This window comes from Notamacropus eugenii, chromosome 1, assembly GCF_028372415.1.
Source record: "Notamacropus eugenii isolate mMacEug1 chromosome 1, mMacEug1.pri_v2, whole genome shotgun sequence".
Lineage (NCBI taxonomy): Eukaryota > Metazoa > Chordata > Mammalia > Diprotodontia > Macropodidae > Notamacropus > Notamacropus eugenii.
This window is the reverse complement of record NC_092872.1, coordinates 474,498,289-474,525,325: the sequence shown is the minus strand read 5'-3', so window position 1 is coordinate 474,525,325 and position 27,037 is coordinate 474,498,289. Positions and strand designations below refer to the sequence as shown.

The following is a 27,037-nucleotide window of genomic DNA, read 5'->3' as shown; positions in this document are numbered from 1 at the left end:
ACTGTTTAAGATCATCTTATCTAATTTTCTCATTTTATAAGAAGGAACCATGAGGCCCATAGAAGTAAACTCACAGGCCAAAGGTCACACAGCAAGTGTGTGGTAGTGTGGATTAGAGACTTTATGCTTTAGGATTCTGCCACAGTCCTAATTCCAGACTGTGTTTGTAGCCATGGTGGTGGCTACCATATGACCCCAGCACCGGAGGAGGGAAGGAATAAGGAAATCTTACAATGAAGGGGACTTGTCTTGTAAAAATAATAGGGTTGGAGGAAGTACCATGAAAACAGAAACCACTAGAGACCACAAGAAAAACCTATGAAGGACAAAGAGGGAAGAGTCAGACTACTTAATGGTTCCTGGAAAGCAATAGACACCTCCATCTTCCCCAGTCTACCACTAAAGAGGCCATGTGACTCCTGGCTTTAGTGACATTATGACAGATACCAATAGGAGCTTGTAAGGGCTTTTGGCTTCTTTGTAGAGTAGGGTAGAAGTTGGGGAGGGAGGCAAGAAGACAGCATATACCACCAGTGTTCTTTCTTATTTTCTTGCAGGCAAGGGGAACCAAACAATGAGAATACTAATGGGAATAATTAGAATAATAACACTTTTGCAGATTTACAAAGCAATTTGGACCCATGAGCTCATCTGATCATCTCAACAACTATGTGAGGTACCACAGTGAAAGTGTTCCTGGTTATCCCCATTTGATAGGGGAGGAGACTAAAGGAGCCTTCCCCAATTTCCCTTTGGTTCAGTTGGCCAAGCAGCCCCTCTCTGGCTCTCTTCTAGATGATGGTTTGGAGGAAATCCTCTAGCAGATGCTGGGGGAATCCGAAGTCCATCTGGAGCACCAGATAACCCTGAGAAAAAGAAAAAAGGAAATAGGTAAGGATGGGGCATAGGGCATAGAGGTCATAAGATGAAAGATTTAAACCTGAAAGGGACCTCAGCAACCATTTGGTCCATCTCTCTCATTTTACAGATGAAGAAATTTAGGTTCAGAGACCAAAGTGACTTGCCAAGGTGCTGTGTCAGAGGTGGGATTTGGGCCCCGGTCCTCTGACCCCAGATCTAGTGCTCTTTCAGTTTTTGCCCATGCTCTTCTATCAATCCTTTCTAGGTGCCCTCCCCCACACAGAGTCTGGGGGATTTCCTCTGGATCTCAGCATCATAAAGGTGCCACAGAACCATTGGGTGTTGCCACATTGAAGTGAAGGGTAGGACAACGTTCCTTTAATAGTTTGAACAAATTCCCAGGATGCTTAGAGTTTTCAGGAGAGATATCCTTTGCTATACTCCTCATGAGGAAAAAAAGTATAGCTTATTCTACAGACTGCCAGGAAAGTATCTAAGTACTTCTCTAGGACTATCCTTCCCTAGAACAGAGAAATATAGAAAATCAGTGAGAGTATGAAAGTGATTAGAAGCTAGAAAGAATCTTCAATGTGCCCTGTGTTCACTTCCCTATTTTCACACCACCTCCATTTTACAAATGAAGTGAAGAGAGGTCCAAGGAACTTAAGTACCTTACCCAAGGTCATATGAGTAGTAAATCAGATTCCCTGGGCCTATGGGAATTAAGGAGGCACATGGAGACCTTGATCTCCATCTCTTTACTCACCTCTTTGGTGAGAATTTCAGGATTGATGATATCAAAGAGGTCCAGACCTTTGCTGTTCAACAGTGTTGTGAGTGCTGGCTCAAGTCCTAGGGAGAGAATGGGGAAGAAGACAATGTGGTGGGTCCTTGGAACCCTAGAATGTACAGCAACAGGACAGCACATAGTAGATGAACACATTCCATTGTACAGAGAGAAAAACCAAGATTTTGAGGACTGAAGGGGCCTAGGCTAGGTGATACCATTCAGGAATGGGACATCTCCCTGAGGACTGACCTGGCTATCAGAGGGTTTCCTGCTGCAGTAGAAAACCTCTCCAGAGTCCAGGAGATCTGTGTCTTCCTCATCAGAGGTTCTTAATTCCTCTAGCAATAAATCATAGGGTCACAAATCCTGAACTAGAAGGAACCTCAGCATCCATCTAGGCCAGGATAATCTGTGGCCTTGAGGCTATATTGGGCCTTCCAGGTCCTCCAGTGCAACCCTTTGATTGAATCCAAACTTCATAGAAGAAATCTCCTTAATAAAAGGATTTGTTTCCAAACTTCAAGTTCATATTCTACAGCCATAGCTCCTTCTTCTGTTCCAGGCAGCTTAGACACCCTGGACTTCTTTTGCAGCTTTTCTCTTTGACTTGGGAGTTCAATCCCAACAAGCTCCTTCCAGCCCGTCCCTGCCCCCTACAAGGACACTTACGGGAGATGGTCACAGGGATGCCCACCATGGTTGTCAGGGCCTTCAGGAAGTCCTGGATCGACTCTTGGCTCTGAAAAATGGAGAAATCACAGGTGAGAGGGCCCCAAAGTGGGGAGCAAACTAATCCAGATGCACAGGTCTTCCCCATTCCTGGGGAAGGCAGAAGAAGGGTGTACATATTCCCTACCCACAATTTCTCATCAGCCATTCAGGCTACCAGCTTATTAAACTATCAAGGGGCCTGTTCATTTTTATCACCAAGATCACTCATTCTCTTCCTTCCCCCTGTAACTACTACTCCGCATATAATAAAAGCAGCTGGCACCTCTACACAGTGTCCAAAGTGTTGTGCATAAATTATTATTTGATTTTCAGAAAAGTGCATATCACAAGTATTATTATGGAGTGACTTGTCCAGGATCACACAGATATTAAGTGTCACAGATGAGATTTGAAACTGGGTCTTCCTAACAAGGTCCAGCCTTCTTTCTATTAAGCCAGGCTGCCTCTGTTATAATACCTTTCCTCTCCCCACCCCACCTTCTTCCCCTATTTGTGCAAGTGTTTATACTTTTCAAACCACATTCAGAGTGATTCTTTCATTAACCTTTAGGTAGAGTTGGGGTTGAGCCTTCCCCATCCCAGAAGTGGGATGAGTGAATGAATGAATGAATGAATGAATGAAGTGACTTTGCCCAAGGCCAGACAACAAGTTAGAATGGAGCCAGGAGATAATTCACATATTCTGTTCGACTGCCATTATACTAAGACTTAGGCACTGTATCCACACAGATCATCGTGTTGAGTGATTCATTAAAATAGGGCACAAAAAGAGGAAAGAAGCTAATTTCCTTTGGGCTCCATGCCCAAAGGCATGGACATGAGGATACCTGCATAGTAGGGTTAAGCACTTTTTTTTTCAGTCTTCTTCCAGGGTCAACCTACCATAGATAATGCAGCAACAGAATGGAAAGATTTGTGCTGAATCCTGTGGAAACAGAGAAGAGGGAGGTGTTGCCCTTCCATGGCTCACTGCTTCCCAGCCTGCCCCTCAGGGTCCCCCCACACTCTGGCCCCCAGCCTACCTCACCAATCTACTGCCCCGTTCCCCTCCTCCAGAATACACCGTTCACTCCAACGAGATCAATCTTCTCACTATCTCTTCCACACATCATGCATGCATACTCTCATGTTAGCATATTCTTGGACACTCTTCTCTTTCCACCATCCTCACTCGTCTCTTTCTTCCATGCACTTTTACTGTCTACACCCTTTATTGGGTACTTAGAACTTCCATTTTTGGATTAGCCATTTCATTGGCACAGAAAGCACCCAATTCCCTTAGCTAATGCAATTAGCAATTTTTTTGCAATCTGTAATCTTAGAGAGCTGCTTGGGGTACTGAGAGGTCAAATAATTTGCCCAGGGTCATGCAGCCAAATTTGTCTAAAACAAGCTGGAACACGGATCTTCCTAACTGGAGGCAGGCACTCTAGTCACTGTGCCATACTTTCTTTCACTCAGCACACACTTAGAGAATACTCTCTTAGTTCTCTTATTAATTATTAGTAAATTATGCCTTAACTCTCTTACCCTTTAAGGAAGGGATCACATTTTCTCCTGCATCCCAAGGAGCATGTGACACAGGATTGGGAATACAGAAGGTTCTCACTTTAAATTAACTTAAGTAATTATTAAATTAATTAAAGGGATGGGACATTAAGTTAAAGGGATCTTCTACTCCATTACCCTCCCCTGCCCATTCCTGTGGGACCTACTGGAAATCAGAGAGGTCTAAAATCAGTTTCTTCTCTTCATAGGATGCCTGTATGACAGTCACAATGTCCTGGGGAGAAAAATCCAAAGACACAGGTCTTATCTGTGTCTGCGTCTTACATTTGATGGCTAAAGCTCAAATTCTAGGCTCACAAGCAACATTTCCTCCTTCCCCCCCATTTAATAGTATTTTATTTTTTTCCAGTTACATGTAAAGATAATTTGCAAAATTTTGAGTTCCAAATTTTTCCCTCTCCATACCCTCCCCCCTCCCCAAGACAGCATGCAATCTGATATAGCCTATATATGTCCAATTCTATTAGACATATTTTCACATTAGTCATGTTGTGACTAGGATCAGAATAAAAAGGAAAAATCATGAGAAAGAAAAAAAAGACAGAGAAAATAGTATGCTTCAACCACAATAACATTTTGCCAAAGGTTCATTTCATTCTTCTTCTGCCTCTGGGAAAATCCTGGGGCTTTTTCAAAGCCAAGCACTTTCTCTTTACCCACTGATCTGCTTTCCTTTCACTCTGACAATTCTCCTCATTTATCTCCTTGTCCCTTACAGAATACTGAGCTACGTAGAACAGCCTCTGACTGGTCCACTGTCTTGGGAGTGGATCATGGGATTTTTAGAGCCAAGGTGCCTCAGATGCAATAGCGGACGTTTACATTGTCAAATGTCATTATCTCATTTGAACTAAACATCATTTGGTCTAACCCTCTCTTATTATGGATGAGGCTCAGAGATAGGGAATGACTTGGCCGGGATCACTCAGCTATTGAACAATTGTTCTGAATCATTTTTGTGATATGGATGGATCGCTTTAGCTGTCTGATGAAGCCTATGGTCACCTTCTCAGAATAATTTTTTAACATATAAAATAAAATGCATAGGATTATAAAAGAAGCCAATTACACTGAAGTCAGGCTATTAAAATATATATTTTTTTAAAAATTCAAGGACTCCAGATTAAGAACCCCTACTAAAAAGAATAACTTAAAGAGAAGCATGTCCAGGGATCCTGTGAATACTTTTCCAAATCCTTCATTTTATTAATTACTCTCCTGTTTGTCTGAAGTAGAGTACAAGCTCTCAGAGCAGGAACTCATTTTTACCTTTGTAAATTCATTGCCTAGTACATAGTAGGCACTTAAATATTTTTTGATTAATTATCCCAGTGCAGAGCTGGCTACGTGGAAGATGTGGCCAACACAACCATAGCTGTGCAAGAGAAAAATAGATCGAACCAGCTAAAGGGTAGGTAAGTTTCTTCTGGGTCCTTCCTTTCTGATGGGATGCGTACTTTCTGTTCCGGTAGCGGTTGCCTAGAGTTGCCGCATAACTAATTGTTTGAAGGTAGATAAAATGGTTATAGAACTAAATGCTCTAAGAAGAGGAGTCATCATATTACTATTATGGCCTCTAGGGCATTGAGTGGACCCCTTGTGATGAACTTAAGGATAGAAGCAAAATTGGCATGGGCAGACATGGATGGGTTATGATCTGCATTATTAGGAGGGACTCTCAAATCAAGCAGATCACAGATCTATTTCATTCAATTAATTCATTCAATAAACATCTATTAAGTGCCTACCATGTGTCAGTCACTGTGCTAAGCCCTAGTGATGCAAAAAGAGGCAAAACAGTGTCTAATGGGGGTGGAGGGTGGTGGCAGATAATATGCAAACAAATCCAAATCTGTGCAATGCAATTTTGAGTATTTAAGAATAAAAAGTGACATTTATATGGTGCTTTTATTTTTGCAAAGGGTTTTACATATGGAACTACAGACCTAAAAGGAAATCAATCCATCAAGAACAAAAATAAGCACCAGATACTGGTACCTGCGGAACATTCTAGTGCACAAAGAATGAAAAGATACCAACTTGAAAGGAACAGGCATTCGAATTGGGGAGACAATATACACATGTAAATATATGAAGAGTTGACCCACCTTCTGCCGGAGCAGTGAGGGACTTAAAACGCAGAATGAGACATACATTTTTGGACATAACCAACATGGGAATTTGGTTTGCTAAACCATGCACATCTGTTAGGAAGGTTTTATTTTTCTTTGTTTTTTTATTATTGTTCAATTAGGGTAAAGGAGGGAAAAGGGAGGAAGAGAAAATAAATACTTGTAAAAAATAAAAATAAAAGGATGGACTTGGGGGGGAAATGTACATATATACATGTGTGCATATGTATATATGTGTGTATATATAAATTTAGAGATAGAGATAGGTAGATCGGTGTCATTTTGGTCCTCTTTGAGGACAAAGGACAGCAACCAACTATCTATCTATCTATCTATCTATCTATCTATCTATCTATCTATCTATATCCTAAATATAAAGTGAATCAATGTAAACCTAAACTAAGGTAGTTTGGGAAAGGTAGCTATGTCATCATGTTACAGAAAAATCAGAGGGGAAGGGACTTGCCCAGGTCACATGGCTCATTAGTAGCAGAGCTGGGATTAGAACCCTGGTCTCTGGATTCCCTGTCCAGCAATCTTTGATGTGTACTTGGACCAAGTGCCAAGGGAGAAAACTTTTGGCTTGGGTACATCTGAAGAGAGCAGAGTCTTGGGACCCAGGGCAACTCCAGAGCCCAGGCTACTTTCACTGGGCAGAGTGACTCATGCCTGGACTCTCAGAGTTGAAGAGGGGAGTCAAGAATGTTTGCAGCTGAAACCATGGCTTAAGGCTATAGTCTGGTGCCATCCAGGGACCAGACTGTATCAAACCCACCTCTTCAAAAGAGAATGCCACAGTAGGGGCCTGGTCCTGGCGGAGGAGTTGGATCTCCACACTCACAGAGGACTTCACTACGGTGCCCTCCAGCTTGCAGGTGATGAGGGGGGCAGACAGGCTTCGAACAACCACCTGAGAATCACTGAAGGAGGAACCCTGAAAAATCTGCAAGAGACATGAACCCCACCCCCCACCCCCATGCCAGAGACAGAGGTCAGGAGCCTAGAAGAGATGGTACACCTGGTCTTCTAGAACAGAGATAAGAACCTTTATTTAGCAACAGCTAGTCAGGCTCTGCGATTGATAGTATGGAGAATGAACTCTATAACTGATATACTAGATTTCTTGCTGTTCTTGTGCATGACACTCCATCATCCAGTTCTGTGCCTTTTCACTCACTGTCTCTCATGTCTGGAAGGCTCTCTCTTCTCACGTCCAAATCCTAGTTTTCTCAGCCTCCTTCAAGGTTCAGTCCAAATTTAACTTTGTATAAAACTTTTGTGGCATCTTTCCCACCTCATCAGTCCTTATCCCTGACCCTTGCCCAGTGCTCCTGCTTCCCATTTGCATTCTATATATCTTGTATATTTTTATAAGTTGTTTACATATAGTATATATTATGTACATATAGATAATAATAAGAATTATTATTGTTATCATGACTAGTATTTACATAGCACCCACTCCCTTGATTCACTTCTTAAGTTTCTGAGGCTGTGTTTACATGTTGTCTTTCTCATTAGAATATAAATTCCTTGGGCGCAGGGACCATGTTTTTGCTTTGATTTGTGTCCCCAGAACTTGGCACACAGTAAGTCCTTCATAAATGTTTTTTATAAATGCTTTTTCACTAACACATGGGTTTTTTAGGGCACCTACTGAAGTGGTAATTGTCCTTCACTAAGGACTAGACCTCTTTGGCAGACCTGCCTAGATGGTACCTCCGATCTCATCAGCACTCAAAGGGCTGACATCCTGGCACTTGGGACAGATTCATTTGAGGGAGGCTAGAAATCATGATATGGACAATCAACTCTCAGCCTGCCCATCTTGGAAGGGGCTGCTATCCTACCACTTCCTCTAGACTGAATGTTGAACGGAGAAGCATGTTCCCTACCCTGGAACGTTTCTGGAGGGTACAAGGTCCTACAATGCTCTCATTCCTAAGAAGAATGCGCTAAAAAGCACCTGAAATAAAATGAGTTTCAGAGAAATATATCCTTTCTTTCAAAGAAGGCAGAGTCCTGAAGAACCTTTTTTCGCAGTTGAAAAGTGATCAAGAGGACTATGTCCTTATCTACCACCTGTTCCTAAGTAGTCCAGGAGCTGCCTCCACCCTGTCTGAGGTCGCACTTTATCAGACTATATTCCCAACTGTTTCTTATCCCAGCACTGACCTACCAGGACCCTGGTATCTGCCTACTTTTTTCCTTCCCTGGATAGAGGGAAACCACATGATAGAAACATGCCTCAACTAAATTTCAGTACCCTGGTTTAAAGGATCAAGCACTCTACCCTAGTTACAGTTTTGATGGCAGTCACAAATAATGATACTAAGTGGCATATATGTGTCTGCATATATGCATATACATATTTGTATCTAATACTTTAAGGCTTGAAATTTATTTTATATACATTATTTCTTTTGAGGTAATTAATGAGTCTAAAAGGGATAGGACTCATGATTTGGGCCTTAGGCTCCCTGGTTTAATTATCTGATTACAATGATCATGACATGGCCAACGTAGGAAATTATTTTGCTTAACTATGCACATTTGTTGCAAATGTCTTGTTTTTCATATCTTTTTTTCCCAATGAGGAGAGAACGTAGTAAGGAGAGAAAATAGATTTTTGCTAATTGAAAAAAAAGGAATTAAAAATATAAATGGTTTTTAAAAAATCTGACAACTATGTTCTACTCTGAGCCCTTGAAGACCCCTGGTTCCAGGGAAAATTCTTTTCAAATGACGGTTGGGTTCCAAAGAAGATGTGGGTATTCTTGGCAAGGTTTGGTGTAGGAATGGCAGTTAGCTAATTAACTTCCTGGCTGCCTCTGCACAGGCTGTTCAGGATTTGACAGACACTCACTAACAATAATACTGCTAATTCTCAAATGGAGGCTGCTAGGGGATGCGGTGAATAGCATACCCAGCCTGGAGGCAGGAAGGCTTGATTTCAAATCTGGCCTCAGACACATGCTAGCTCTGTGACCTTAGACAAGTCATTAACCCTGTTTACCTCAGTTTCCTCATCTGTAAAATGAGCTGGAGAAGGAAACGGCAAACCACATCAATATCTTTGCCAAGAAAATTCCCCAGATAGGGCCACAATGAGTCAGAAACAACTGAACAACAATAAATTCTCAGTTATCCACAGTTGGATTACCTACTTTATGAATTCTGTTTTTGCCAATACTCACCTCCTCCCTTTTCCCATGTAGGCTTTGCTTAATTCTCTAGCATATTCCTACCCCTCATCAGTGCGCTTATAAGTAACTTCAGTTGCCCATTAGAGAGGTAAAGCGATGGCCAAAGAAACATTCCTGATGTAACCAAAACTAAATAGAAATGTCTAGGATTGTGCGTCATTTGGAATTCTCTGCATTTCCCAGTGCCTGGCTAGCACTGTGTCCAAGATGCTGAAAAAAAATGCTTGTTCATTGACTGATGGATTGCACATTTAGATGGTGAGTTCAAGGGTTATCAACCCACAGTAATTTCACCTGACTTTGAAAGACAGTAAGAAATTCAGAATCACATAAACAACTTTAGGGGACCCACCCTTTAGGGGAGGTTCTGAGTCTGTAGGGCCCTCTATCATCCTCAGGGAACAGGTTTTCCCCACCCAGGCTCAGCCCAACCTTGGGGGATCAGGGTTGGGATTCCTAAGGCTGGCCCTGGATTGGGATATATCACATGGTCTGAAAGATCTCTATTCCCCCCTCCCCACAATTTGTCCAAAGTACAGCCCATCAAATAGTGAAGTTACCTCCGGCAAGATATCTTGGGTGGTATCCATGCCTTTGTTCTCCATCAATGCCTACAAAACAGACCAGAATGTCTGTGGGAGGGTGGCTTGGGGAGGAAGTCAGTGGAATGGAAAGAAAGAGCATTTGTAAGGAATTTCTTTCTCTAGGTCCCACTTTCCCCATTGGAAAAATGAGGGAATTTACTAGTCAGATGATCTTTAAGATTCCTTGCAGCTCTGATAATCTATGAGACTGAGAGATGATGGGGGTCCTGTCCCTTGTAAATCAACCTTCTCTTTCGATCCATATTCCAGTCTCCAAATTTAATCAGAATGAGTTTAGAGACTTTTAAGCAGGAATAACTTGAGCGTGAAGTAGTTGGGGCAGGGGAACCACCAACATCCTTTTCAGAACATATACATTACTCCCCTTCCCATGCTCCATTTGGCCTTCCTGCTGGTCTCACACACGACATTTAATCCCTCATATCCATGTCTTTGCCCAGAATGCATTCTCTCCTGACCTCTGCTCTTAGAATTCCTACCTTACTTCAAAGCTCAGCACAAGAACCTACTCCCATATAAAATCTTTCCCTATTCCCTCAGTTCCCAAATTACCTCACATTCATTTTGTATACACACTTACGCATTTGTCCATGTCATTTCATTCAATACAATGTAAGCTCTTTAGGGGCAGGACTTAATACATATTTGGTGTTTATTTTTCTAAATTTACATTGTTTCCTCCAAAAGAATGTAAGTTCCTTGAGGGAGAGGACTCTCATTTTTGTCTTTGTCTTTGTGCTCATAGCACCTAGCACAGTGCCTGGCATACAGCAGGGGCTTAATAAATGCTTACTACTTGATTCATTTGGAGCCAGAAGCTTGAATCCTAGTTTTTGACAATTACGATGCCTGTGTGATTTTTAGAAAGACATCCCATTTCTCTGGACCTCAGTTTCTTCATCTGTAAAATGAATGGTAGAGTTGGACTATGTAATCCCAAAGGCTGATTTCAGCTCCAAAATCTTCTGATGCCTAAAGGTGGAGTCCCACTACTCATATATGCATTTAGTCTTTCAAAAAGTACTTAGTAAGTGCCTTGTATTTACCAGGCACTGAGCTAGACACTGGGGATACAAAAACAACAATGAGATAGTTTCTATTCTCAAGGATCTTACATTCTACTGGAGGAAAACTCTCTCACTCCATATATGTGTGTGTGTGTGTGTGTGTATATGTATATATATGTGTGTGTGTATATGTGTGTGCATATATATGTGTGTGTGTGTATGTAGAGAGAAAGAGAAATAAACACTATGTATATAATATATATTACATGATATATAATATAGTCTATATATAATCATATATATAATGACTTCTTAGGGGAAAGGGCACTAGCAACTTGGGGAATCAAAAACAGTTCCCTGTAAGGGGGAATTTGAGCTGAAGGAAGGAAGCTGAAGAAAGCTAGAGATTTTCTGGTGTAGAGGTAAGCAGGGAGCATATTCTAGTAATAGGGGACAGTCTGTGCAAAGGCATGGAGATTGGAGTTTAAGTTTTGAGCTTGAGATGCCTATGGTATACCCAACTGGAGATGTCCAATACACAGTTGATGATATGGGATTAGAGGTCAGGAGAGGAACTGGGCCTGGCTGCCTGCACAGATCTGAAATTGTCCACATGGAGGAGAGAGTTGGACTAGTGGAAGCAGATGAGATTCCCCCAAGAGTGTGTAGAGAAAGAAGAGAAGAGGGCTCAGAACAGAACACTGGAATATAGCCACATATGGCAGGAGGGAGGTGCAGTGGGAAGGGAGATGAGGACAAAGATGATGATCTAGCAAAGGAATCAGAGAATTAACTACCAGACAGGTAGAGACAGAGAGAGCTGTGTTATGAAAACCAGGGGAGAAGAGCAGGTCTAGGAGGAGAAGATAGTCAATAATACCAAATGTTGCTATTGAATCCAGCAATTAATAGATGTTTGGTAACCTTGGAGAGAATGGTTTCAGTTGGGGGCGGGGGGAGGAGGGAAGCCAGACTGCAAGGGTCTGAGAAGTGAGTGGGAGGTGTGGAAAGTGGAGGCAATGACTGTAGGAAGCTTTTTCTAAGAGTTTGGATGTAAAAGGAAGAGAAATGCAGGATGGGAGCTTGAGAGGACAGTTGTATCATTATATTTGTGGGGCTAGGGATGGCCTGGATTTGGAGAGCATAGAGGCAGATTATCAATGCCCTTCCTAAAACACTGTGACTAGAAATGAACAAGGTATTCAAGATATGGTCTACCAATTCAATGAACAGAGTGCTATACCTGGGGTTAAAAAGATCTGAGTTCAAATCTGGTCTTAGGCACTTATTAGCTGTGTGACCCTGGGCAAGTCACTTAGCCTCTGTCTGTCTCAGTGTCCTCGTCCACAAAATGGGATAATGCTAATACCTACCTACTAAGGACTGTTGTGAGGAAAAATGATATAGTATTTATAAGTGCTAGCTGCTGCTGCTGCTGCCTGACTACCACTATCACTATTACTACTACTACCACCACCACCACCACCACCACTACTACTACTACTACTACTGGTGCTACTACTACTACTACCACCACTACTACCACTACCACCGCCACCACCACCACTACTGCTAGTGCTATTATTACTACTACTGCCACTACCACCACCACCACCACCATTACTACTACTACTACTGAAGAGTACAGAAGTACTATGACCTCATTAATCTGGACACCATCAATATTACTCTCTTTTTGCAGCCCAAGATTTCACTAGTTTCTTAAATTTAAAAGTATATGTATGTATGTGTTTTTTTGGCTGCAATATCATGCTGTCAATTCCTATTGATCTTGCATTCCACTAAAACTCCTAGATCTTTTTCCAGACAAACTGCTCTCTAGCCATGTCTCACCTCTCACGTTTGTGAAGTATAAGACTATGTCTTGTCTTTGTTAAATTTCATCTTCTTACACTTGGCCCAGTATTCTAGACTACCAAGATCATTTTGAATCTTGACTGCCATCTGATAAGTTAGATTTACATTTTCCAGCTTTACTTTAGTGACAAATTTGGGAGGCATTTCATCTATGGCTTTATTTAAATCATTGATAGAAATGATCAACAGTGCAGGGCCAAGTTGAGGTACTTGCCTTTGTACAGCAATAGTGGTGGCCCTTTTGAAAACTGGTGTGAGGGAGCTACCTCAGATCAGAGGATGATCATTTTATCCTAGAGTTCTTGGGGATAAGGGGGAAAGACTGGCCCTGTGACTTCATTGATCCAGGCAACTCTTGGGAGAAAAAAATCCCTCTACTCAAGGAGGTCAGCACCTTTCCAATTTATAGTCCTAAAGAACTGCCTAGACCCTTGAGAGATTAGGAGACTTGCTCAACCAATATGTGTTAGAGGCAGGACTCAGTCTAAGCCATCCTGGTTCTATGGCTAATTCTCTAACAGTGTCTTTCAGGGTCTTACTACATGTAATTATTAATCCTTAAGAAGATTTTATTTGATCTGTGTGTTTATATGAATAGCCACTTATTGAGACTATTGTGGAAGGAATTGAGGTTCAATGACAGCGGTCTAGGTGACTAAAAAATTGCCTTCCAACCCTGAGATTCTGTTATTCTAGAATAAGATGTTATTCTACCCAAATATTCTATCTGAATAGCCCACAAGTTTTTCCACAGCTATCTCTCTCAACTTAGGCATAGACGGATGTTACACCTCCCCCCAGACATAGAAGCTTATCCCTTCTGACCTTGAACTCATCTCCTGTTAGGGTCAACATTAGTCTCTTGTCCAGGAAGGCAGCCTTAGCCAGGGAGCTTAAGACTTTATCAGAAAACCAAAAGTACAGCATGCGAGAATCACTCAGCAGGTTTGGGGTATAGATGGAGTCCTGAAAGGTTGAGGATTGGTTCTTGTAGGTCAGGAAACCCTAGAGGAAAAATCAAAGGAAGATGAGAGAACTCCAAAAGGTTTGTTTTGTTAAGTTATTGTCAACTATTTGGCAGATTAACAGATTTCATATTCACTGTAGATGATGTTAATTTTCCCTGCCCTCCAGCATATCATACAACCTCTGTACCTTGACGTCAGTTGTCTCACATGCAAAGAACAGAGATCTGTTTTAATGTCAGCAGCACAGTCCTTTTCACTGTTCAGCAGTGAATAGATTTAGATTCAGAAGATCTTGGTTCAAACCTATTGCTACTTAATACTTGTGACTTTAGGCAAGTTGCTTTACCTCTCTGGTCCTTAGTTTTGTCATCTGTAAAATGGGTAAGGGTAGTGGACTAGGTGATCCCTGAAGTTCTTTCTGGTACTAAATTTATGATCCTATGATCAGACTAGAAAAGTCAGAGAGAATTAGAAAGGGCAATATGCTGTCTTGCTTAGATCTTATCATATATCCCCAAATCTCAACATCAAATATTATCTCCAAGAAAGAGATCTGTGTGGTCAGAATCACAGAAGAGAGGTGGAAGGGACCTCATTAGCCATCTTGTCCAAACAATAATTCAAAAAGAATCCTTCCTACAACATACCCACTAAACAGTCATCCAATCTCTGCCCTGCCCCTGCCCCCCCCTTAGTATGGCTGCTAGTCAGTTGGTTGGACTTGACTTACAGATGGAGAAGTTTGTCCTATGCCCTAATTCAGTGGTGATGGTAAAGAAACAAAAAGGACAGAGATTATAGGAAGACTTGGATGGCTATTCCCAAGACAAATCTTATTAAGCTCCAAAACAGACATTGGGAAAGAGCCCTACAGAGAGTGAAGCAACTGTGGTCTTTTGCCACAAACTGGGTCTCATGGGAATGGGGTTATGTGTATCATAGAATTTAGAGTTGGAAAGTACCTTAGAGATAATCTATTCCAGCTCTCTCATTCTATAAATGAGGACTAGAGAAATGAAACGAATTGTCCAAGGTCTCATGCATAGTAAATTGAAGTAATAGTGATGTGATTTAAGGGGTTCAGGGACCCCCCTAAAGATCAACATACTGAACAAGGTCATCTGGAATGAATTCATGGACTCAAGCATTCTTCAAGTCAAGTTGGCAAAGATTTATTGTAACACCAATATGGTGGGCAGAGCTCCTTAAGGAACTCACCACTGAACAGGAATGATACTAAAGCTTATATAGGAAAACTAGTGGATTATCTAACAGATATGCTAATTAGGTGATAACTTGCAACCTTGGTCACAGGAGTCATTCATTCACTACTGGAAACCAGGGGAAGGGGTTCCTCAGGAGTGTATTTTTGGTCTGTTCATCTGTAGCAACATAACTTTGAAAGTTGATGTCTATAACTTGACCTCTGGATTGAACATGATAACTATGGGAATCAATACATGATAATTCTGTGGTTACAAGATGGTCCTGTTTTTACAAGAGGATTTCTTCAGAGGTCAGCTTATTCTTGTGATGGTGAAAGTAGTTTGTTTTATTGAGGCCCACTCATGAGTAATTGTAGGGTAATGTAGTTTGTCTTACTGGGGCTCACTCATGAGTTATTGCTAGGCAGAGTGTCCTTGGATTGTGGGGAAAACTGTCAGGAATAGTGTTTTGAAGCTAGGGAGAAATGTGATCTTGGAATTGGGGTCCAAGCAAAAGCACCGAAGCACCCCATTAATAGGACAGGAACCAGAGTTGTCTGACTCTTTCCATTAAACCCAATTCTCTCTCCATATACCATTGGCTTAAGAGTTATCTGGTGGTAGTTCAGAATGATGAATATGGAAGTGGGGGTAGAATAAAGAATTCAGGTTTACCTTGTGATGTGACTCCAGGTAATGGTCTTTGATTATTGGGGTTCCAGTCAGGGAGATGTCCACACCAATGTCTCCATCTGTGAGGAAGTTAGCTAAAAGGAGGAAAACCAGAAGCTAGTTTAGAAATCCTAAATGCCCCCTTGGCATTTTCTTCTCTACCTCAAATGTCTCTTCTCCCACCACAGATATTACATATACATGTACATGGAAGGGACATAACTGTGGGATTTGGAGACCCAGTCTCAAGACACCAAGATTCTATCCCCATTTCAATTTTGATTTAGGGAGAAAATTATCTCATTTCTATGGCCTCAGATATCACCTACATCACCTTCCTGCCCTCACAAAATGGATCCAGGTCAGCACTGTTTTTCCCCATGGACAAAGGGGCATTTGATTGGAGGGGGGTTTTGTTTGCACTTTCCCCAGGGATTAAAGAGGGTGTGGCCATGACCTGTGTGGTCTTTAGCTCTCACACAGTTTCCCTTCTAACCATCCCAGTCTTTGTCCATGGTACTATCACTCTCTAGTCACTCAGGTTCAGAATCTTGGGGTCCTGTTTAATTCTTTCCTTTCTTCACACCTCTGTATTTTGTTAAAGTCCAAGCATGGTAAGCCATAAGTAATTTCCCTAGATCTCCAATTTTTTTGGGGGGTGGGTGGGGAAATGCCTTCATCGCATCTTTCTTTTTAAGTCTATTCAAGGCCAGCTTATGTGTTCCCTTCTCTAAGAAGTCTACCCTTGTTCTGTTTCTTATTGATCTTTCCTTTCTCTGCACTCCTGCAGCAAGTCTGTATGTCTCACTGATAACTGATTAATGACATCTGTCTTGTTTTATGAATTAATTTTCCCCTTTTGAGGGAAGGAACTATGTCTTATATTTAGGATCAGAGATCTAGACCTGGAAGTCTAGAGGTCATCTTCTAGTCTAATCCCTTTATTTTATGGAGGGTGAAAATAAGACCCAGAGAGGTGAAGTACTTTGCACCAAGTCTCCAAGGCAGTATTCTTAACAGCCCTAATGCCTAGCATAGTGCTGGTCACAGAACAGATCTTTCACAAATGTTTGCTACTGTTGGTAATAATAACAAGAAAGGTCTGGCTTAAATCATGCATTTTTCCCTGTCAGTCTCAGCCTACAAGTATCTCTCCTTCTGACCTCCTATAGCTTTTATTATCTGTGCCTCTCACATGTTATTACATTGATCCTAGGGTGATTCTTGTTCTCCCTAACTAGACAGGGACACATAATCTTTTTTTTTAGCTCCTTTTGTTGTCTAGGTCTAGGACACTAATCAATCTGCATAACAGCTATTTGGTAACAGTTACTGACTTAATTTGAATAAGAATCTTCAGTGCAAGGGACAGCACTTTTTGGAATCAAGCCACACTAGCATGAGGCCAGTGGGGCTTTCCCCACAAGCAACAAGGGGGTAGGGGATATGCTTCTCCATGAATGGGGATGCTTTTATGATTCCTTCCAAAGACAGCTAGAGTCCCTGTGCTTTACCTTGTTCCTTCCCTAGAGGCAGAGGACATAATGCCTTTAGTACTCTCTGGCGGAGAGTACAACTGCTCTGGATACTCTCATGCTACTGTCTACTACCTCAATGAAATGTGTTGTGTGCCACTATAGCCATCTCCTCTCTATCAGTCTGTCCTCTGTCCCACAGTCTCCCATCCCTGAATTTGCCCCAGGTATAATTTCTCCTGTCTGGAAGTCTCCAAACTTACTATGAGAGCATAGAGACAGAAATTCATTCAGTCTAGGTCTAAGTGGCATCATGGATAGAATCAGGAGTCAGGAAAGCCTGAGTTCAAACCCAGTCTTGGACACTTCCTAGCTGTATCTTTTTTTGCCTTAGTGTCTTCAAAATATGAGGATGATAATAATATCTACCTCCCAGGATCGTTTGGAGGATCAAGTGAGATAATCTTTGTAAGGTGTTTAGCACAGTGCCTGGCACGCAGTAATTGCTATAGAAATGCTGCTTAATTACTCTTACTCCTCCTCCTCCTCCTTCTGCTGCTGCTGCTGCTGCTACTACAATTAAACTGCCATCTCTATGGTTCAGAGGTCCAGTCGCTTAGGTCCTCCGGGTAACACTTAGAAGGCATGGACATCATCCTTTCACCCACTGGTTGGGCTACCTGGCACAAATCCCTGTGGCACTCCATTGGAGTCCTCCTGCCCAGTTGATAAAATCTAGTAACAACCCTTCTTTGTATCCAGCCATTCAGCTGTACCCAAATCCGTTCTGTTGCCCTACTGCCTACCTAAAATCCTTCCAGATACATCCTATGAATTTGTGAAGGATGGAGATGCAAGAGGTCAGAGAGAAAACAAGGAAGATTTAAAAGAGTTCACATTCCTAGAGATAATTGCAACATAATTAAAGGTGGCACAGTGGATAGAATGCTGGGGCTGAAGTCAGGAAGACTCATCTTTCTGAGTTCACATCTGACCTCAGATACTTCTTAGCTGTGTGACAAGTCACTTAACCCTGCTTCCTCAGTTCCTCGTCTGTAAAAATAACCTGGAGAAGGAAATGGTAAACCACTAAGTAGCTAGTATAGTGAATAGAACCCTGGGCCTGGAGTCAGAAAGACCACCTGAAAAATCTGACCTCAGACACTGACCAGCTGTGTAACCCCAGGCAAACCACTGAACCACTGCCTGCATAAAAATTAAGGAGGAAATGGCAAACCACTCCAGTATCTTAGGGCAGCTAGGTGGCCCAGAGGATAGAGTACTGACCATGGCCTCAGGAAGACTCATCTTCCCCAGTTCAAATCTGACCTCAGACACTTACCAGCTGTGTGACCCTGAGCAAGTCACTTAACCCTATTTGCCTCAATTTCCTCATCTGTAAAGTGAGCTGGGAAAGGAAATGGCAAACTCCAAATGGGCTCAAAAAGAGTTAGATGCAACTGAAAAAAAAAAAGACTGAACAGCAACAACTAAGCACCTCTTCCCTTATTTTCTTTGCAGAAGTGGGGGACAATGGGTGTGCAACGTAGCATATTAAGTCACAGATATTAATTCTGTGATCTCTCTGGACCTCTAGGACTGAGGACCCTGCTCTTTTTATTGGTGCAGCATGGTGTAGAGAGCTAGATTCAAAGTCCTAGGATCTGGGCTAAAGACCTAGACCTGCTGCTTTTGACCTGTGTGACCTTGGACGAGTCACTCAACCTTACAAGTAGGCCTAAGCTTCCTCATCTGTAAAATGAGACTGCTGAACTATTTCAAAGTTTCCTAACCTGGAGTCTGTGAACTTAACTTTTAAATATTTTTGATAATTGTATTTTAACATAATTGGTCTCGTTTGTGTTTCTATGTGTTTTTTTAATTCACTTCTGAAAAGGGAGTCCTTAGGTTCTACCAGACTGTCACCAAAAGGGTCCATAACACAAAAAAAGCCCTGCTTTAGATGACCTCTCAATTCCCTTTCAGCTTTCAGTCTGTAAATCTTCCTAATAAATGATGAGATCTCTATTAGTGTTAAAGGCAACAGTTTCTTTAAAATGCAAAACCATGACATAAAAATCAGGAAATTTAACATAATAGAAAGAATATTAAAGTTATTCTTGTTATGGTAGATATTTCACATTATATAATCTATTCTCAGTGAATAAGTAATATCTACCAAAAACACTTGAAGTTATATAGATTTATATTTTTAAAATATGATTATAGATTATATTTCCTTTATTATCATAAGTTATTCTTGTATGAGTTCACTAGCTGATATTTTGGTCCTACAACTTAAAGTTTTTGATTTTTTTTTTTTTTAGAAAAATCCTGTCTTGCTTCATTTAATAAAACTTTTCATTTTGAAATAAGAAAAAAAAAAGAGTTCACATTTTACCTGCTGTGTCCTGGACAAAACTGGCCATCATGTTGGCAAGAACACTGATTTCCTTACACACCTGAAGAATGACAGATGAGAGCAGAAAGGGAGATGTACAGGGTGCAGACCAGGTAAAGGGTCTCTTTCAAATCCCTGGTGGCATCATAGCTGGCTGAATCCTTCCTCCCTTCCAGGTCTCAGCCCCATCAGGTACCTCCACTACCCAGCAATGAGTTATGGGTCAAGCCAAGTGAACCCAAGGGACAAGTATGAGGAATCAGCCATATTTCTCCAGAGGTCAATGGCATCTGTATTTAGGGACCTGGAGGAACTGGGTTTGTGGGCTCTTTTTCAAAGTGAAGGAACATCAGTGACCTGAATTGCTTGACACTTTGCTCCATAGCCTAGTCTCTAGGGCCAGAGCCTTGTCAGCTCAGAAGAGGGCATTCTGGTGAAGAATTATCTTGCCTCTATAGAAAAGTCCTTACCTGCCCTTTCAGGATCAGCTTCAGGGTGAAAGAGATGAAGTCTGTAAACAGCTGTTCAAGCCAGCCTGGTCTGTTGGAGGTAGAAAAGCATCTGGTTTCAGTTCATTCACAATGGGAAGGAAATTCTTCAGTTATGCCTCTGGTCAGAGTCATCACTCAAGTGGGGTGAGTAGGGCTTTGACCCAGGCACTGAAATCTAAGGAAGCATTCCTCCAAGTTTCAACGTGGAGATCAACTCATCTAGAGGTTCTCCACCAGTACCATTGCAGTTAAAGGGGAGGGTTCTCCAGGGATAAGGATCTCTAGAGGTGGAAATTTGGTGAGAATCGAAATAGCCACCAGTATATGGGCAGGGTGATATATAGAGGGATGGGGTAGATTGGTTGAGGGAAGATTTGGAAATGTCAGTGAGAAGTAAGGGTATGTCTACTGTTCCTCCTCCTGGCTCACAGTGTCAGGGACTATTACCTTCTTTCACGGTAATACGGGGTTGAGGTAGGAGGAGTAGCCAGGAATGCGTGTCTTCTTGGGGAAACTATGGTTACATGAAGGTAAACAAGATGAAAGAGAGTGGGAAGAAAGACAAAGGGCAGTTTGCTATCAATGGAACAGGCATTCCAGAGAGTACAATGGAATGGAAAGGCAGAGCAACACAGGAGCTCCAAGATGTTGAACTGAGGGGAAGGGGCATGAAGAAATAAGGAATGACAGCAGGAAAAGGGATTTTTTTTTGCCCATACAGCCTATAAAACTCTCATCAAAGGGATCTGAAGCGGAAAAGAACCCACAAGCCCTTTCTAGATTTTCTTTAATTGAATTTTTTCCAGATGACAGAATTCCTGCTTATAGCTCTTCCACTGGTTACAAATCCCATAAGATCATAGATTTAGGGCTAGGGATGGATTTGAGGGCATCTAGTCTAGCTTCCTCATTTTATAAATGAGGAAACAGTTTCAGAGAGATGATGACCTGCCCAAGGTCATACAGGTAATATGTGGCAGGACCTTTGACTCCAAAGACAGCATTCTTTCCACTTTAGCACTCTTGGTCCGTGATCCTAAAGGGCTCTATCTATATGCAATCATATGGTTACATGCAATATATGACTGTAACATGGGTCTACATGAATCAACACCTGTGTGAAGATATGTGTGTGCATATATATGTAAATGATTTTATATACATGTATGTATCTATATTTATGTGTGTATGTGTACATATGTGTATATATGTAGGTGATTTTATATACATGTATGTATCTATATTTATGTGTGTATATATAGTGTAGATGATTATATGTGTGTGTGAACATATGTAAGTGATTTTGTATATATGTATGTATCTATATTTATGTGTATATGTACATATATGTGTGTATATGTATGTGTGTATACATATAATTATCTACACATAGTTGTAGACCCCTGTAGACTCATGTCTACATGGGTCATATACACATACACACATATGCATACATAGACATATAATTCTATATATACATATATACAATTTTTATTTTTTTGAAAATGAAAGTAAGGGCACAGCACACAGAATATCAGAGCTGGGAAGGACTTTAGAATACAGGATGTCAGAGGGGTCTTAGGACACAGGATATCAGAGTAGGGAGGGGCCTCACGGCACAGAATGGCAGAGTTGGTTCCTGAGGTGGGGGAAGCACTTACTGTTTTTCTCCATGAAGGCTCAGGGTCAGCTTGTGGAAAGACAAGTAGCAATCAGAGGTATCAGCCTGCACACGCCCTGCATCACAACCTGTTCTCCCAAAATAAGCCCCAGTTATAAGCAGCCTCGGCCAGCAGAGGGAGCCAAAGTACCACCTAGCTAGGCCATGGCAGCTCACTAAATGGGCAATGGATTTGGGGTGAGTTGGGGGGTGGTACCCGTGCCCTGTGTGCACTCTCTCTCCTCCTGAGATGGGAGTAGGGACCCACTGAGATTGCAAAGGAAGAATTGATCCTTTGTGCTCACTATGTGACTATTCTATATGTTTCTGATTTGAGTCAGAACACTGTGATCAAAGTAGACCTCAATCCCTCCCACATGATGGATAAGGAAAGTAAAGTACTAGAGTGGAAAGACTGGCTCAGGGTCACATGACTAGCAAGTGAGTTGAGAACAGAACCCAGGGGTCCTAACTCTCAAGCTCACCCACAAGTAGCTGCTTCAGACTCCTGGGACTGAGTGAATTCTAGATGCCAAGACCAGGGCCATGGGAGAGGTGCAAGGCCCAAGGCCCAAGGCATGGCTCAGCACTGTGCTTACTTACTTAGCTGAGTATTGATCTGGAGGTCAAGGGAGATGTCAATTTCAAAGTCAACAGACCGATGAACTTTCAATCTAATGAGGAAGAATAATAAGGAAGGTTAAGACACTAAAATGCACTTCTCTGGCTCCATGGAACCAGAAGACTCAGCCCTTCTCACCTTAAAGAACCCAGGGGTCTGCTCTACAGTCAAGGTCCTTCGTCACAGAAAAGTAATGTATTCCTGGTGGGAGAAAATCTGACTAACTCTAAGTGCCCTTGAACTCCTATTATAAAATAGGAAATATAGCATGGCGCCCAAGGAGTCGGAGACCTGCCAAGTTTGCAACACTTAGCAAGCTAACGGGGCCAAGCTGCAGGGACCCCAGACCTGATCAATCAAAGATCATATTAGGTTCTAGTAGACGTGTAACTAGCAGAGATTGTCTAGGGCTTTGTCTCAGAGTAACAACATCTAGAGAGAGCACTTGTCCCTGAGGTAGTATGGGGAAGAAGAAAATGCAGAGAGAGAGAGAGAGAGAGAGAGAGAGAGAGAGAGAGAGACCCTTCAAAGGTCTGAATCTCACACTCATAGTTTGCTCCGAGCTGGAACAGACTGCCCTCATACTGCCTGGCTTGGGAGTCATGCTATACAGGGTACCAGAAAGGAGTGGCAAAGGCAGTCTGCACTCACCTTGGGATGTTACAGGGTCTATGTCTCCCCTCCCCTCTGAATTTGTCCCAGCTTCTGGAATTCCCAGATGTAGCCAGGAATCTTTTCCTAAATCCTTTAAGTTTGGATTTTCAAGTAATTTAATTTATTTCCATCTATATCCTTGCTATGCTTCTGGGATTTTGTAAAGCTGTTGTAAAATAAAGAATACCCTTAGAGAAGCTTCAAGCATTACCTGGGAAAACGGGACCAAGAGGGGAAAAGAGGTGTGCAACTGACTGCTCAGCTAGAAAGGCTCTTCTGTGAGGTTTTTTGCCTGAGGGGATGTGGAGTTATGGAACCACAGGTCTTCAGAAAAGGAAAGTACGTTTCAGAGAATCTAGGGTCATAGGTTCCCACAGTGGGAGATACCACCCCCTGGGGGGGCACTGGAACGATCTGGGAGGAGGGGCAATATTAGATTCTGGTGCAATTAGAGAATGTTAAATAAAAATAAAGGGGTGGTGGAACATTAGAAAAGAAAATTTTGAAAAACTTCATACATTTCATCTGTCGTAGAGTTAAAGTCATAGTGATTACATTGTTTTCCAGATAAACACACAAAATGCAAGTTATAATCAATCAGTGGTCCAGTGCACTGATAGGTCTTAATAAGCAAGTGTTGGCGAATGAGTATGTCACACATTGTTGGGAAGTTCAGCATGCCTCTGCAGGAATATATGTTTACAATATAATGCTATATGATTATATGACCCAATAGTGCATCATCAAAATTTCAGTGTAGGAAAAAACCACAAATTTACATAAATTATTAAATTTAAGATGTGTCATTGTTAAAAATATATTTTATATATTGTTGAAATGATGCAAATTTTTTAAAAAAAACTGTTAAAGGTTTAAAGATAGTAGATTTTCCGGTGGCACTGCCTAATTTTTTTAAAGGAGCAGTAGGACAAATAAGTTTGGGAATCTGAACTAGACCAATATCCCCAATCTGCAAATGAAAAAATAGGCCTACAGGAGAGAAATGCTTTGCTCAGCTTAATCCAGCAAGTTGTAACTCAATCAATGTTTATTATCTACTATGTGCCAGACACAGTGCTACATGCCAGGGATACAAAAAGATAGTCCTTGCCCTCAAGGAGCGAGGTCTCCTAGCTCAAGAAAGCACTTGAAAGGATACTTACAGCCACCCCCCGTTGTAGTCATATTGTAGAGTTCCTTTGAAGATCATAGACACATTCCGAATTGCAATGTCTATGCTCTTATCTTTCTTCAGTTCTGCTTGGCTGCTGAAGATGGACAGGTTGCTGATCTGAATGCTGGGAGAGGAAACAGAAATCAGATCTTGTGGAGGTTGGGGTGAGAGTGGAGCAGGGTCCCAGGCAGAAACAGAACAGAAGAAGAAAACCCAGTCACCACTACTCAAACAAGTCCAAGAATTACAGAATACTGGTGCTAAAAGGGGCATGAGAATAGATCATGTGAGCACTGGGGACTGAAATTTCATTTGTATTAGGAATTTCTCTCCTTTGGAAATTAGAGGAAGATTTTCTCCTATGCAGGTTGGCACCTGCTCTGTAATGTAGAGTCTTAGAGACTTTGTTTGTCCAGGGTTATCTAGCAAGGATGAGTCATCATGAGAACTAGAACCCAGGTCTTCCTAGCTTTGAGGCCAGCTCTTTATCCACTAAGCAACTCTTAGAACATGGAACGATGGCAAGAGGGAAAAGAAACCTCCAAGATCATCTCAACCCCAATTCTCTCATTTGAGAGCTGGGAAATGGATTCAGAGAAGGAATAAGGCCAAAACATCAAGCATTTACATATAAATATAGTAATATTGAGATATATTTATTATTGATTCTTTTTGGCCTGGACCTCTAATTTCACTGGGACAGGAGATACACCATGAGGAAATTGGTTCTCCCCAAGTAGACAGTCAATTACTCTGTAACTCAGTCTTTGAAAAGTGCCTGGAACAAGAGGTTGACTCAGCCAGAATCACACAGCCAACATGTGTCAGTGATATGACTTAAACCCAGCTTTTTCTGGCTCTAGGGTCAACTCTCTATTCACTATGATACAGTGCCTTTCATAAATCAACAAGATTTACATAGTTAAACCATGAGTGGAATATAAGAATTCACAGTGAATGTGCTTATGATTCATTTGTTTTTAATAAAAAATGGCATGTATCCATGTAGTGCTACAGAATCTTCCACTTGCATTCAGAGCTGTGACTTCATGCAGGTGGGGATATTTGCTTCATTAGAGTGTAACATCCCAAGTCTAGAAAGGATGGTGTGTCTTCCAGGGCTTCTTCTCTGGTGAGCTGAGAGCAAGGAGAAAGGGGTCAGGAAACCTAGGTTCTAGTCTGACTGTGCCCCTGACTATGTGATCTTGGGTAAGTGACTCCCTTTTCCTTTTCCCACAATCTTGGACCTGAATGTACATGATATGGAATGAGAAATGGGTAAGAGAACAAAGAATGACCTGGCTTTTCATTAAACCCCATAACTCACTTGTATAGGCCATAGTTGACTTTGCCCAGGAACAATATAATTCTCTCACCCTTGATGTCAGGATATGTGGCACGTTGGAATGCCCTCTGAATCACTTTCGTGGTTTCTTGGTTCACTAGAAAGAGAAGTGTGACCATAAGACTTCCTACAGCACCCCTCAAGCACCCATATTTAAATCTTTTTCTGAAGATTTCTATGGGTTTAAACCCATACAAGGTGATCAGATTGACCTTTAATCCTAACTTTGATGATAGACTGATCATCTGATTTTTACTATAGGCTAACCTCTCTTGCTTAGGTCATAGTTGTTCAGTCATTTCAGTTGTGGATCTGTGGCCCCATTTGGAGTTTTCTTGGCAGAGATACTGGAGTGGTTTGTCATTTCCTTCTCATTTTATAAATGAGGAAACGGAGACAAACAGCATTAGGTGACTTGCCCAGGGTCACACAGCTGGTAGGTATCTGAAGCCAGATGAGTAAGGAAGATGAGTTTTCCTGACTCCAGGTCTCCTATCCATTGTGTCACTCAGCTGCACCAGTCATAGACTTGCTCCCAAACCTTGGTCATACATAGCTCCCCTAAGACTGAACATAGGATCATCTAGGGGTCATTGGTATGATATTTTTCCCCCTTGGGGCAAGTTTCCTCTCCTGGTTCTGCTTGTCCATGGTTGGTAACAAAGTGAGTCTGAATTTTCTGATCATACACTTGACTCACCGCATCCACCAGAAATGCAGTGGAGGCCAGATGGGGGTAGTCAAGTTGAAATTAAAATAGTTGCCTGGGATAAGTCAAGTGTGGTTTATATAATGGAGAGTTATTGTAGTATAATTTGGGCTCTATGCCACAAACCTGAAGAGGACTAGTATTCTTAAGACCCAACTCCACCTCCCATTCTCTTTGAATGTCTTAACCCATTCATAAACTCCACCTTTGAAATAGGCTTACATGTTAGCAGTCAGCTTGGCAGAGAAGAGGAAGAAAAGTCAACATGTCCTTTCTAGGCAGACTGCCCCACAAGCTCAGAGGGTCAGAGGGCTTGCCTCAACTCTGAAAAGCACTATATCTTCCCCAGGGAGGGACCCACAGTTGAAACTTACACACCATGACGGCTGGTCTGGTGATCCTGCATACAATGCCAGTCTGGGATGAGGATGACTTCCCTTTGCAAGCCTCAGTGGTGCCCAGCAGGGCCAGTGAGAGAAGAACAGCCACCAGCATGGTCCTTGGGGCCCAGGGGAGAGAGTAGTTGGTCATTCAGAGCCTCCAGTGACTCTTATACTCCAGAAGCAGCGAGACAGGACAGACGTGACTTCCCCCCCTCCCTGTGGGACAGGGTGTGTATAGGAGCCGTACTGGTTTCCTTAATAACTGGGCCACTTCCTAAAAATGTCAGTCTTTATCCCCTAGAGAATGGCAGCCCCTCATCCTGCTAATTCCAAAGTACAAGTTCAGATAAGGCTCCCACAGGGGGCTTGGTATGGGATAAACCCCCAGCACCAGAAAGAAAAATACCCAACTACCCAATACCAGGGTAGAAGGTCAGGGACTTAGGGATACTAGAAATGCCTGTCTATTCACCTCGCAGAAACCTCAATTGCTCTAAA

At 42.0% G+C, this 27,037-nt stretch overlaps 1 protein-coding gene across 3 annotated transcripts; it reads right to left on the bottom strand.

Annotated features, from left to right (window-relative positions):
* Positions 1 to 525: 525 nt before the first annotated feature.
* On the bottom strand, positions 526 to 27,037 carry CETP (cholesteryl ester transfer protein). 3 transcript variants are annotated; one of them, XM_072632309.1, is made up of 16 exons: positions 26,535 to 27,037; positions 25,430 to 25,544; positions 24,092 to 24,226; positions 22,256 to 22,326; positions 21,654 to 21,741; positions 19,972 to 20,041; positions 19,502 to 19,562; positions 15,629 to 15,720; positions 13,606 to 13,785; positions 9,851 to 9,901; positions 6,860 to 7,027; positions 4,099 to 4,166; positions 3,266 to 3,308; positions 2,321 to 2,390; positions 1,628 to 1,713; positions 526 to 866 (listed from the first exon to the last, which is right to left on the bottom strand). In XM_072632309.1, the coding sequence occupies exons 1-16, from the start codon at positions 26,560 to 26,562 to the stop codon at positions 792 to 794; spliced, it is 1,401 nt and encodes a 466-aa protein (XP_072488410.1). In that variant the 5' UTR covers positions 26,563 to 27,037; the 3' UTR covers positions 526 to 791. The 3 variants fall into 3 exon arrangements, with proteins under 3 accessions (XP_072488410.1, XP_072488409.1, XP_072488411.1); XM_072632308.1 differs by having other exon boundaries at positions 26,531 to 27,034; XM_072632310.1 differs by lacking the exons at positions 526 to 866; positions 4,099 to 4,166 and having other exon boundaries at positions 26,531 to 27,034.